A 13,416-nucleotide genomic window follows, 5' to 3' on the forward strand; every position below is an offset into this window, starting at 1 on the left:
AGTGTGTGGTGTAGGTAATCCACTGGTAACCCAACAATAGTTTAAAAACATATTTGGACTATGGCCTCACATAGAGAGTAAAGGTTTTGGTGGTCAAACATCCACTGCTGTGAACAAGTACCCACACTGATTGTAGGGGCCAAAATGCATATTTGGTCTGTTTGTTTATTGTTTATTTTGAAAGGTCACTCATACTGTTTTTTGGTCATGTCACTTCCGTTTTTGATTGACACATGGGTGTGGTTTAATCTATACACCTGGGCACTCGGATCGGCGGGGGGTAAGAGAGAAAGGGGGTTAGTGGCGTTCCTGATTTATATTTTCTGTTTACCGTCAAATCGTCAAATAACCAAGAATAAATCATCATACAACCAAGAATAAATCGTCAAACAATAAACATCACTGGACTTGGATTCATTTGAATGACGCGTAACTGCCTGGAGCCCACCTAAGCCTCTTAGCGACCTTTTATAGGAAAACTGTCGCTACACTGATCCCTCTGACCAATCCTAGCTTGTTTAAGGGATAATTCAGTTTTTTTTTCATTTTCAGTGTCTTTTCATGAGGTACTGATAATTAATCAGCGCTTACTGGGCTGTGGTTTCATTTTATCAGCGAGAATGAGTGACTGTCATTTAACCTCAACCGTTCAAGCTGCAGTGCATCATTTGTACTGGTATTTCTTGTTGTTGACGTTATTATTGTTTTTGTCTTCGTTCCTTCTTTTTTTTGGCTCTGACAAATAATACTATTAGACCTGACAGAGGGAGCGTTTGTGTCTATACAGCAGCAGAGCAGGGGTGGGCGGGGACAAGAAGCATTATTTATCCCATGAAACTGGCAATACACATCTGAAACTTCACTTCTATGGAGTTGATATAATAATATAATAAGCAGTATGCAAACTAAATTGACAAGCAGTTGCTGTGTACAGGAAGTTAAGACAGACGGCGGTAACATTGCACTACTAAACGAGGACTAAATAGCGCTAAATAGCCAAATAGTGGATTATTACTTCTTGACGCCATCCTCCCCTGCACTGTAAGTGTATACACAAACGCTCCCTCTGTCAGGTCTGATAGTATTGCTTCACAGAACCCATTTTTCAAGTAAAGTATGCAGCAAACAAATAATGTTGCATTATTAGAGGCAGAACAATAATATCATCAACAACAAAAACACAGAAGGTCACACACTGCAGCTTTAATAAATGTAATTTTGAAACAGCTACCTTGTGATTTAAATGATTAGTATATCTGTAATTATTTTATTCTATTTAAAAAAAAAGCGTCCCTTGGAATTTATAACAGCCCTCCCATAAACATTTATCCTGTATCTGGTCGGTTTGAATCTGCTCTTCTTTCTTCTACAATAGGCTCCTGGAGCAGCAGGGGAGGACTGTGTTCACTCCTGCCCCCCTGTGGTTAAAGTAGACACCGCAGCAGGGGGAGGTTTAGTGTATCCTGGCACTAAGGTTAGTCATTAACCTTGTCTTCTCGGTCACTCGGGCAGCACAGAAGGAGGAGGACAGCTACTCTGACTGTCTGAGGCATGCTGCCGCCAAGCCGCCACATCTTACCATGGGCGACTGTAACACCAGCACAGACGAGCGGGCTCCATCCGTAGAGGACGACATTACGGTGGTGTTTCACAAAGTTGTCAACCATGGGCGAAACAACGGGCACGACGACCACGACGACAACGAGTGCGGCGACGCAGAGCGGGTTCTCCTGCGGGGCAACTGCCGCGGTGACGACGTCGAGGAGGGTGGTGATGCTGAGGGGAAGGAGGAAGCGAGTGGAAGCGAAGATTCATTGGAAGGTGGCAAGAAGAAAACGCCGCTGTGCCCGCCGGCGTTTTGCGTCAGGGGAGCGAACACATCTCGGGGAGCAAGCGCAGAGCAAGGTAGAGTTTTGAGTTTTGAAGTTGTTTGATAAACATTTTGACACCAGTCACTGGAGTTTTTTGTAATGTATTTTGTGAGGAAAATAAGAGAAATATGATACATACAGTGATAAACAGAGAGGACAAGAGAGGCAGCGACTTCCTGCGTAGCACCACGTTATACAGCGTGACGTATTAGCAATAACGGTGCCAGTATCACGTGTGTGGAATTAACCTATTAACTGTTTATTACGGTTAATGTCATTTATACGGTTTTTAAAAGTTATTTTAATAACTTACGAAAAGTTTTGACGTTTACATTGTAAAAGTTAACTCAACATGTAATAATATATGACATACATGCAATGTATGGTCGTAATTTGGACAATTTACCGTTTCAATGCTAGCAAAAATTGTTTTATAACTCGATGTACGTCACACCAAAGGTTAGCCGTGTAGGTTATTGATATAAGTTATAATTTCTAATGGAAATATTTCACTTTAGCTGTTTTCATTTTTATACATTTCCTGACGTTATGACATTCTTTAAGTCACATAAACCGTTGCCTCCACGACTAAAGTAATTTATTTGTAATGGATATTTTGTTTATCATCATTATTATTATTATTATTATTATTCTAAGAATAAGAATGATAATTTACTACATTTCACAATGTACATAATATACAATAGTAAATCATGTATTTGTTATTGAATTTAGATCTTAAATTGGACGTTTTACAAAGACATTTCCTATCAAGCTATTAATGTAAGTTTGGAAACCATTAACTTAACCATTCTTTTTAAAACTAATAAAACTAATAAAAAATGATATGATATGACGTAATATGTTTCAAGTCACTATAAAAGTTGCTTTCATAGTTAAATTATGTGGTATTGATGTACCTTTTATAGGAAACATGTTACTTGTGCTATTTCGTTTGGAATTTTTGATATGTTTTACAAGGCACAAATGACATAATTTAAATAAATAATAAAAGTTGGTTCCACTGTCTTATTATGTAATATTTGATAATGAAATATATTTTATCAACATAAATAAGGTATGGTCATTGCGCTTTATTGAATTAAGGTTAGCAGATGTGATATGCTTTGAATCATAGATGATGTTATTAAATTATATAATATATGATATAAACAACATAAGATAAAGATGTTACTCTTGGTTGTTGTTTGGAGATTTTACCCTTTTCTTTTGGGTAGGTGAAAATCACATCATTTCATGATCAAGTCACAGTAATAACAAGAAAAGACAGTAGTAGTCTTGAGAATTTTTAAAACTTACATCACAATTGCCCTATTGTTTTAACTTCTCTTAAGGCCTATAAATTGTGTAATATCCATAATATGCCTTCTAGCGCGTAAAAGCTGAACAAAACACTAACATGTTATTCATGGTTGATATATACATGCTTTACTTTTTTAAGGCCAGCAGAAATCATGTCGTTTTATAATGTACTTTATGTCACAATGAAAGTTAATTTATTTGTTATATTATTGTTTAATTATTGTGTAATTTATATTGTATATATTATATATTTGATCCGTAATAATGAACACAGTATAAGACATGTTGTTCACAGTCTTAATGCCTGATACATGTGCAGCCAATGTGACCTACTGTAATCTGGTTTAACATTTGCATCATCCTGAAAGAGGATGGATGACTCTGCACATTTATGTTCCCAGAGCCTCCATATCTGAAGGCTTTTTTGCACGTTGCACTTAAAAAAAGGGCATATTTTGTCCTCTGTCAACAATATTTACATTTGTCTGGCTACACTGTTGATTTGAATATTCCCGGGTGTAACAAAAGGGTTGTAAAATAATGACAGGGCAACAATATGCCGTCTCATCGCTCCTGGATACCTGTTATGTTTTATAAACTTTTTGTAATTGGTATTTTTGCATGAAATTTTTTATTCCAGTTTTTCCAGTTATGTGCAGACCTTTTATTTGATTACTTCAAAATGTAATAGTCTCGTGTTAAAGGGACAGTTTAGTTTTTAGTTAGTGTGGTTGTATAAGACACGGACACAAAGCCAGTGTTTGTAAACTGCTTACTCTCCCACACAGAAGTCCATAGAGAAAATCCACATTTTTGCTTGTGGGTATACAGGAGGTGTTGGTCTACTGCTGCCTTGTTTGGCAAGTGTGTGTCACCTTGGTGAATATAAATGAAGGATTTCAAACATGGAAATGACAAATTATACATTTTGACTCACTAAAGGAGGCAGCAGTGAATCAACAACTCCTGTGTGGCGTGATGTAAAATCACATATTTTTTCTATGGGCTTTGGGTCAGTGAATTAATGGTTTATAAATTTACACAAAATTTCCAGTCAGAAATAAAAGCAAACATATTCTTAGTGTGGGTGTAGATTCTACTAGGTGATGCAAAAACAGCACAGTCAAGCTAATTTAATAGTGCTATAGCAACACGAAGGTAAGGAGGAAAGGACAATCCTGCTGTTTGGTTTGGTACAAGGTGAAAAAGACAAACACTGAGTGGAGTGGTAAGCAGACCACACATTGTGAACAAATTCAAAGAAGGATGCCTGGGTGACCTCATGTTGAAATGTAATCTTTGCTTATTGTTCCACAGGCAGGGATTGCAAACATGACACCAGTGTCCTTTGCAGATTTCTTTGTTTGTAGTTTTTGCAATTGAACTTTTAGCTAGACCTCATGGAGTCAACAATTTTTCTCACCCTGCAGTAACTGTACTAACAGAAGTTATTATTATCCCCCCCTCTTGTCTTCAACTCTCTCCTCCTCTCTCTTTTGCACAGATGCAGAGAAACCAAAAAAATGTCCAGGTCTTGGTCTGTTTTATGCCTTTGTGTCCACTGTTTTCTTCTCTATCATTGCCCTTGTGGTGAAAACCATCCAGGGACTCCACGCCATAGAAATAAGTGCCATACGCTGCTTCTTCCAGATGCTCTTTGTCGTGCCGCTACTTATCTACCACAAGTAAGCATGATGGAGAAACACATGCATGCCACAGCTAGACAGTTTATTTACACATTCCAAGATTTACACATACAACATAACTAGAACTCAGTAGAGTGCGTAGCTCCGCCATGGCCCAAAGGTCCCCAATGAATTCAATGAAGCCTTGTAGCTAAGGCAACAGAAACAATGCAGATCTCTCTTGCGGAAGAATGACAGGTTGATGAAAAGGCAAACCTGTTGCACTAAGAACAGCATTTATTCACAACTTATAACATATACAGTACACACATAGTTATGACAGATTTACACTAAAAAAACATTAACTAAAGTACTTTAACCAGTACTTAACTTCCTGTACCCTGTTAAACTGCTAAACATCCATTTTTCATTATTAGCAAGAGAAACCACTTCTCAAAAAACGCTTTGTGGGCAATTCTTTAGATTTTCAGTCATACTTCAACCAGTTGCACCACGTAGCTGTTGTGCACACCCATATATACATATATTCACTTGGGATCTATGTATTGTTTGGTGAGAAATTACAGAAAATATATTAAAAATTCATTGATCCACCCCTTTTGTCTGGATCCTCACCAAAGTTTTATTATTTCTTCTTTCGCCCTCATCTCATACCTTAATAAAAGTTTCAACAAAAAGTCTAATAGTTTTTCCATGATCCTCTTAACAAAGAAACAAGTGGAAACATCTACAAACAAAACCTTCTTTAGCAGAGGAAATTACTCTAAACTAAAACATTTTGAATTTCAAACCAGCACTTATTGCCTTATGTTGTGATTAGATTAAGTGCATAGTCTCAAAGTTATTGTCAGTAAAAGGGCTGTGGGAAGTCTTTAAAAGTGTGTTCCCATGTGAAGTTAAATACTAAAAACTTAATGTGCTTAAACCAGATGCTCTACTGAATTCAACTCAACACAATAACACTGATAAAGTCTAAAATTGAATTCACAGATTCTGATAAAATAACTTTCTACAATGACATTATGACCCTTACTTTATCTGAAATTAATAAATGAATTCCCAAGGACAACCACCAGTGCTCCTATTCATTCATCTACTTATGCACCGTTTCATCCATTCGTCCTCTACATTCCTCTTTATTTTATCACCACCAACACCAGAGCTCCTCCTCTCGTTCCAGCCTCGCACATCATCACTGTCATCTCCCCCAATCTAAACTCAAATGTATCCATCCATCAGCCATCATGTCATCACCCAGCTCATGATGATACACTGTGTCTCCATACTTTTTGTTTTCTAAAAATCTGTTTATTATGTTTAACATCCATCCATCCATCCATCCATCCATCCATCCATCCATCCATCCTCATGTCTCTGCTCCTCCAGGACAGGTTTCCTTGGTCCAAGAGATAAACGTATATATCTGGTGCTTCGGGGTTTCATTGGTTCCAATGCCATGATCCTGCTCTACTATGCTGTTCAACAGATGCCTCTGGCAGATGCCACTGTCATCATGTTCAGGTGAGAGTTGGTAGGACTGATTGTGGATGAGCACTGACACAGTGAACACTTGACTGCGACGCGTGTGCTTAATAAAATCAACGCCTGCTAATGTCTGTGGTATTTTAAGACGATTTTTGCCACTTTATCACCACCATTAGACACCCTTTTCACACAGGAAACTGGTGTTTATGACACTTTGTAAAACCTACATCTCCTGCACCAAGGTCCATAGAGAAAATCAGTGATTTTTACATCATGCACACAGGAGTTGTTGATCCTCTACTACCTCTCCAAGCAAGTTTCAATGTTTTATTTTGTGACTTTGGCATTTTAAGTCTCCCATTCAGATCTACCTACGTGACACAGACGTACAAATGAAGGCAGCTGTAAACCAGCAGCCTTCCTGTCCCCATGAGCTAAAGATGTAGATTTTATCTGTGGACTTTGGTACGGAAGAGTGAGTCACCAAAAGTGACACAGCAAAACCTGTGAAATATGAGATAAAGTGGCAAACCTATTCTTAACTCATCTTACACTTAAGCTGATGTAGATCTGATTAGGTAATACTTTATTTGAGTGACTAAAATAGTGTACAGTTCAGTTAGCGCTAGCCACTTAGCTCTAACAGTACCTTATACAACCACACTGTTTCGACTTCTCTTTGTCATTCTTTATAACTTTTCAACTATAAGATTTCTCTCCCCCACCGTTCATTAAAGTTTTGAGAGAAACTATGGCTAAATATGTAGCTCCTAGGTCTGTGTGTTGATAAGAAACGACACATATCCCAATACGGTATACTGCAGTATTTCTTTGATAAAATAACCAAGGCGATATATTAAGACCATATAGTCTATTATAAGAAAAATTCTTAGAGAAAAAAAATGTTGTATGCATAAACAATATATGGTTGAGTGGTCCAGGAACTTAAATGCAACACAAAACCACTCTCAAAAATATTTCCTTATGCCATGAAATATTGCAATATTTTCTTACACTTCTAGTAGCAACTAAATTAAGACAGTGTTAGCATTACATATAAGAACTTCTCCTTTATGCATTAAATAACCAGTGAAGTAATATTAAGAGTATAGATATGTATCAGAATCGGTATCGCTAACATCCTAACTATAGGCCCACCTGTCACTAGTTTCGAATCCCTGTCTTTTCACTGTCCACTGACCCTTCAGTAATCCAGTCTTTACGTCGCTCCTGGCTTGGATATTCCTGAAGGAGAAATGCACAATCTGGGACTGTGTCTTCACCGTTTTCACAATCACCGGAGTCATCCTCATCGCTCGGCCGCCGTTCCTCTTTGGCGACCATCTGCGTGGCATTGAGGGCAACTACTGGAACCACATCAAGGGGACTATTGCTGCATTTGCAGGTGATACAATGAATCGGTGTTTGATGCATTAAACATTAAAAATGATTGAAGTTTGTTTGACCAAACATATCACAACACAAGGTGAATGTAGACGAGGTTTTGAAGCAATTCCTGGTAAGTTAGTCCTTAATTTTAAGCACTTACCAGTACCACTATATGAAAATTAGGAGGGTTTATTGGCAGAAATGGAATTAACTTATAAGTTTGTTTGTAAATCACTTTGTAACTGTAGAATCAGCCTTTTATATGTGCCGCCATCTGTTCATTACCACTATAGTTGTGTATAACATTTTGGAGCCTATAGTTTATTTGTTCATATTAATTTTTTAATTGGTATATTCATTGCTTTTTTTTCTTTCTTTTTTTATGGATCCATAGGAGCCGTCGCTGCTGCTTTTACATTTGTCGTCCTTCGCAAAATGGGGAAAAGTGTCCACTACTACCTCTCTGTTTGGTACTATGCTGTGATCGGCTTCATCGAGTGCCTCATCGCCGTATCCGTCCTTGGGGAATGGAAAATCCCCTCATGTGGCCGTGATCGCTGGATGCTGATGTTGATCGCCGTGCTGGGCATCGCCGGCCAGACCTTCCTGACAAAGGCCCTGCAGATCGAGAAGGCTGGAGCTGTGTCCCTGATGAGGACTGTGGATGTGGTGCTGGCTTTCTTCTTCCAGTTTATTTTCTTTAACCGCGCGCCCACATGGTGGAGCCTCGGAGGGGCGCTGTGCGTGGTGGCGAGCACGAGTGGCATCGCTGTTCGGAAGTGGTACATCAGCTCTCGCAAGAGCTGAACTGGAGCAGCAGCAGCAGCGGATAATCATTTAGTATAACTATTTATTCTTTATTTCATTATCATACAGTATGTTCCTGATTTATACAGTGTTTTACATGTTATTTTCACACAAATCCGAGGAGGAACCGGCTATAACTTTGAGGAGTTAAAGGAATGGGTCAGGTTTTTTTAAGTGTGGTTGTATGATGTCCTGACACAGTGCTGACTCCACAAAGAGCACACAGTGCACATCTCCTGTGCCGGGAACCAGCTTTGAAACACGGGGGCTGAATCAGAAACTGATTTTAGACTCCAGACCAAACACTAACCAAATATAATCTAGGTCATTTTGAGTCTATGATACTTTAAGAATATGTTTGGCACATTATCTCTCTGTTAGATAGCCTTATCTTTGTTGTTATGTAGCTTTCCAGCAACAAAAACAACTAACCTTAAAACATCAACAGTGGCCTTGCAGCTTTAGTTTTGTGTCCCTGTAAGATGAAAATACTGATTTTCTTTTTGGACTTTGGTGCAGACAAGTGAGTTGTATAGAACTGTGTAGTGCATAGATAAAATAGTGAAAACCTTCTAAAATATCATAGAATTAAAATGGCATGGATTATTATTAGGTGAGTTTTTAATTAACTGGCTAAAAAGCCGTTTCTCGGTGCTGGAGGATGCGCACGTTCCTGTCAGCAGTGACTTTGTAACTCATACAACCACACTTACAAAATAATGGAGCTATGGCTTTAAAAGCAGAAAAAGTAGACAAATAATCCAGTAGGCAGTGATGACAGAGGAACTGTAGAAGCACTTTTTCAGCCTCAGACCGTGTCCTGCTCCCTGAGTCATGTGCAGTTAACGACCTGGATACTCCAGATATTCTCTTTCACAAATAATGTGGCCAACACAACTAGTTAAAAGTAGAATTTTGAAGGAAACTATGAAGGAAAAATAAAAAGAGTTTTTTTCACTGCACTGGGACCATTCATGCTGTCCAACACAATATCAATCATCCATTATAAGATATAAAGCATAAGCACCAAAGACCATGTTTTTTTTTGTTTTTCTTTTTAAATGGACACAAAGCAGAGCCTGTTGTGGAAGTGCTTAAAACCTGTATTTACTTGGTTGTCCATCGGGGGCGACATTGTCTGTGAACGTGGGCATCTAGGACATCCGTCTACACTAAAATACAAGCTTCTCTTAAACTCCTCCTTTTTTGGGGGGCTGTAAAATGACAGGGTAGTGTGGACGACAGGTGTATCAGGAGTAACATTGATGGGTTTTTCAATTTAAAAAAAGAAAAAAAGAGCACTGCTGATGAGACCCGGGAAGCCACTTGACAAGCACTGCAATAGAATACTCTCAGGGATTTCTAACCTGTTTATAATTCCCCTAAATATTTAACCTTAACAGTGAATACACATAAGTATACTGATTTTGTGAAATGACCTTTTTGAAGTGCCTTAATTTGGGACCTTTAAACTCCAGCTTGTCTGCACTGGCCAGTTCAAAGGTGTCATTGTGCATATTATGAATATTTATTAGACTTCTGAAAAGAAACATTCAAATTTTTAAGTGAGGTTTTTTAAATGACACATTCAAATGAAAGATTTTCTCTCGCACTTTCTTTGACAGTGACATATGTCAGGATTTCAAATGTAGATTTGTGAAGGGGAACATAGTGTTCCTATATAGTGTTTGCCACAGCCCACTAGTGGCCCTTGGAGGTATTGCAAGTGGGCCTCAGACAGGGATTCTATTAAAACAAATGACTGAATTCTAAATAAATAAAAAAATATGCCAGGATTTAACATAATTACTTTGCTCACTTCTTAAGATTATGATTATTTATAGTCCTTCATTTGTAACAGACACAATTTCTTTTTTTTTTCATTATTGCTAAATATAAAAATGTGAGCAAGTTTTTTGGGAGCCGCAGACGTCTGAAGTTTGGGGAGCTCTGCTGTAGAGCACAGCACAGTGTGATATGTGAGCGTGTGCATGACAAAAAAAAAAAGTGCTGCTCTCATGGATCTGGAGAGCGGATTTACTTCCATGTCATTTGCAGTGGTTTGAATTGAATCTCAAACAATATGCGAGAAGTAGTAAAGTAAGCCCTGCTATGATATTAAAGTCATCACAACTAACAGTTATTAATTATGAAAATGTGTCGGCTCGTTAAATTCTGATCCCAACTATGAGTTTTAATGAGAATAATAAAGTGTCATTAAACGCATCATATCTGGGTCATTGGACACCGAACACTGGGATGTGATTTATTCTTAAGCAGAGTCAAAGTGAGACATAGAGTAGCGTAAATCTAGACACTGTGACACTGTGACATTTACTAAACACTGTCTCTGCTCTGCTTTGCTCTGGTCACGGCCTAATTTCACGTTCTTCCTCTTTGATTTGCTTTGTTTTAGTTGAGTTGACTTGAATACCGGTAGCTTTAAACTGCCACCAAATGGCTAGATGAGCTTTAGTCCCTGGACATACAGTGTGTATGTATGAACTCAATAAATGCTGGGGGGGTTTTTCTAGGATTTTATAAAGCATGATTAAATACTATTTATTTTACTATCACTGTAACGTTTTACATCGACATATTCTGTAAGATGTTTATATTTCTGCATATATAATCTTTAGTTTATAATGATTCAAGAATAAATTCTATTTGAATTTAGAAATGGTTGCCTGTGTTGTTTTTATGCTTTTTTATTTTTGTCATTTAATATCGACTAAAGATTTAAATAAATAGTTAATGTGAACATCACTAGCGTCTTCTAGTATCTTTTATTTACTGAAACTTTTCATAATTTAGTGTTTAATTCTTTAGATTTTGAAAGACATACATGCCACATATGGATAAGGGCAGTACTGAAACACATCCTAAAAAGCTGCGTTGAATAAATTCTTCTATTATTTTAAAGTAAGAAACTAGAGTTTTTAGGTCCGTTGAATTTACTGGTTTACTAAAACATGTGCAACTCACCCAAACTGCTGTGGCACCTGTTTCTGTCCTGACATCATTGTCTCAGAGCCAATGGCTTTCCCCCTCTCAGCTCCAGTAAAGGTTCAATGGATGACAATGCTTGTTTTTTTATTTATTGTGTTTTTTTTGGGTTTTTTTTACAAACTACTGCCTGAGGCAGCCGTGGACAGGAGGGCTCAGAAAGAATAATACCTACCTGGTTATTTGTCTCTGCTATGCCTTTTGTTTACTCCCGGCTTTACTTTAAAACAGTGCACAGTGCTGTGTGTATTGTGTATTGTGTATTCATACACAGAGTATTCATGTGTGTAGCATTGTGCAGCCCTGTCGCTCCCTATCTTGCAAAACAAAGGCAGGTACCTGGCATGACGAGCTAACTGTGCACAGATGGCGCTCACAGCTCTGGATCCTCTGGAGCCGGGCCCTTGGTTGCAGCGTAATTCCTCTGTTGAGCACTGAGCTAAGTGAAGTGATTAAAAAAAGGGAAAAAATAAATAAATAAATAAATAAATAAGAGCTGAACTGGAACACAGAGCCCTCTTTGTTGCAGAGAACAATAACTCAGGGCTAAAGCTGAGTTATACACGCGTTTTAACGAGGCTTTTAAACTGCCACCCAGTTTTAGTCTGCATGAACCATTGGTTTCTCTTAAAAACCTATTACGTGTACTGTATAGTATTAAATGAAGGGCCACCATTTACATGTGTGTGTGCGCGCGTGTGTGTGTGTAACGGTATTTGTTAACTCTTTAGGACCTTTTATAAAAACTGACCTTGTTGCCGTGGAGACCAAAACCTGGTTCTAATGAGGCAGGCAGATAGATAGATAGATAGATAGATAGATAGATAGATAGACAGACAGACAGCAAGACAGACAGAAAGATAGATAGATAGATAGACACACAGATAGACAGCAAGACAGACAGATAGACAGACAAACAGCAAGACAGACAGATAGATAGATAGATAGATAGACGAATAGACAGACAGACAGCAAGACAGACAGATAGATAGACAGACAGACAGACAGACAGACAGACAGATAGATAGACAGATAGATAGATAGATAGACAGACGAATAGACAGACAGATAGATAGATAGACAGACAGCAAGACAGACAGACAGATAGATAGATAGACAGACGAATAGACAGACAGACAGCAAGACAGACAGATAGATAGACAGACAGATAGACAGACAGACAGCAAGACAGACAGATAGACAGACATACAGACAGACAGACAGACATATAGATAGATAGATAGATAGATAGATAGATAGACAGACAAATAGACAGACAAATAGACAGACAAATAGACAGACAGCAAGACAGACAGATAGACAGATAGATAGATAGATAGATAGATAGACGAATAGACAGACAGACAGACAGATGTGGGCATGTAATGCACCTTACCTGTCAGCAGAGGGCAGGGTTCACACAAAAACAAAAACAGGGACAAGTAACCGTCCCCTCCTCAGTCACAGTGTGTTTCTTTAATTTCTTATTTCACACCCTGATGTTAGTCACTTTAAACGTCCTGACTGTGGCATGAGTTCTATGAGTTTGTTTCAGTCGTAGCTGTGGTTTCATGATTCATCGTCATCACCTGATTTGAACAGGACAACACCTGTTTTTGTGCCAAGTCACGCTGAAGACAAAGGGAGACGGCGGTGGTGACTGTTGGTTCCACGGAAGTCAAACCATGTGAAGCAGTGTCACTGAACACACTGAGGTGTTACAAGAATCCAACACATGTTGTTCTATGTTATCTCTAATGTGTTAGCTTTAAAGGTGCACTGTGGAACACTGAGGAGTAAAAAACTGAATAAACTATGAGTTTGCACAAGTGAATAAATGCCGCTGAGGTGACAGTAAGTCATGCCTTTACAATTTCATAATAACTTAG

The 13,416-nt window shown here is 38.3% G+C and overlaps 1 protein-coding gene across 1 annotated transcript; it reads left to right on the forward strand.

Annotated features, from left to right (window-relative positions):
• Positions 1-1,410: 1,410 nt before the first annotated feature.
• Positions 1,411-9,552, forward strand: slc35g1 (solute carrier family 35 member G1). The gene is made up of 5 exons (XM_058620326.1): positions 1,411-1,905; positions 4,699-4,879; positions 6,227-6,361; positions 7,534-7,730; positions 8,109-9,552. Exons 1-5 carry the CDS (start codon positions 1,581-1,583, stop codon positions 8,519-8,521), a joined length of 1,251 nt encoding a protein of 416 aa, XP_058476309.1. The 5' UTR covers positions 1,411-1,580; the 3' UTR covers positions 8,522-9,552.
• The last annotated feature ends 3,864 nt before the right edge of the window (positions 9,553-13,416 follow it).

This window comes from Solea solea, chromosome 21, assembly GCF_958295425.1.
Source record: "Solea solea chromosome 21, fSolSol10.1, whole genome shotgun sequence".
Taxonomy (NCBI): domain Eukaryota; kingdom Metazoa; phylum Chordata; class Actinopteri; order Pleuronectiformes; family Soleidae; genus Solea; species Solea solea.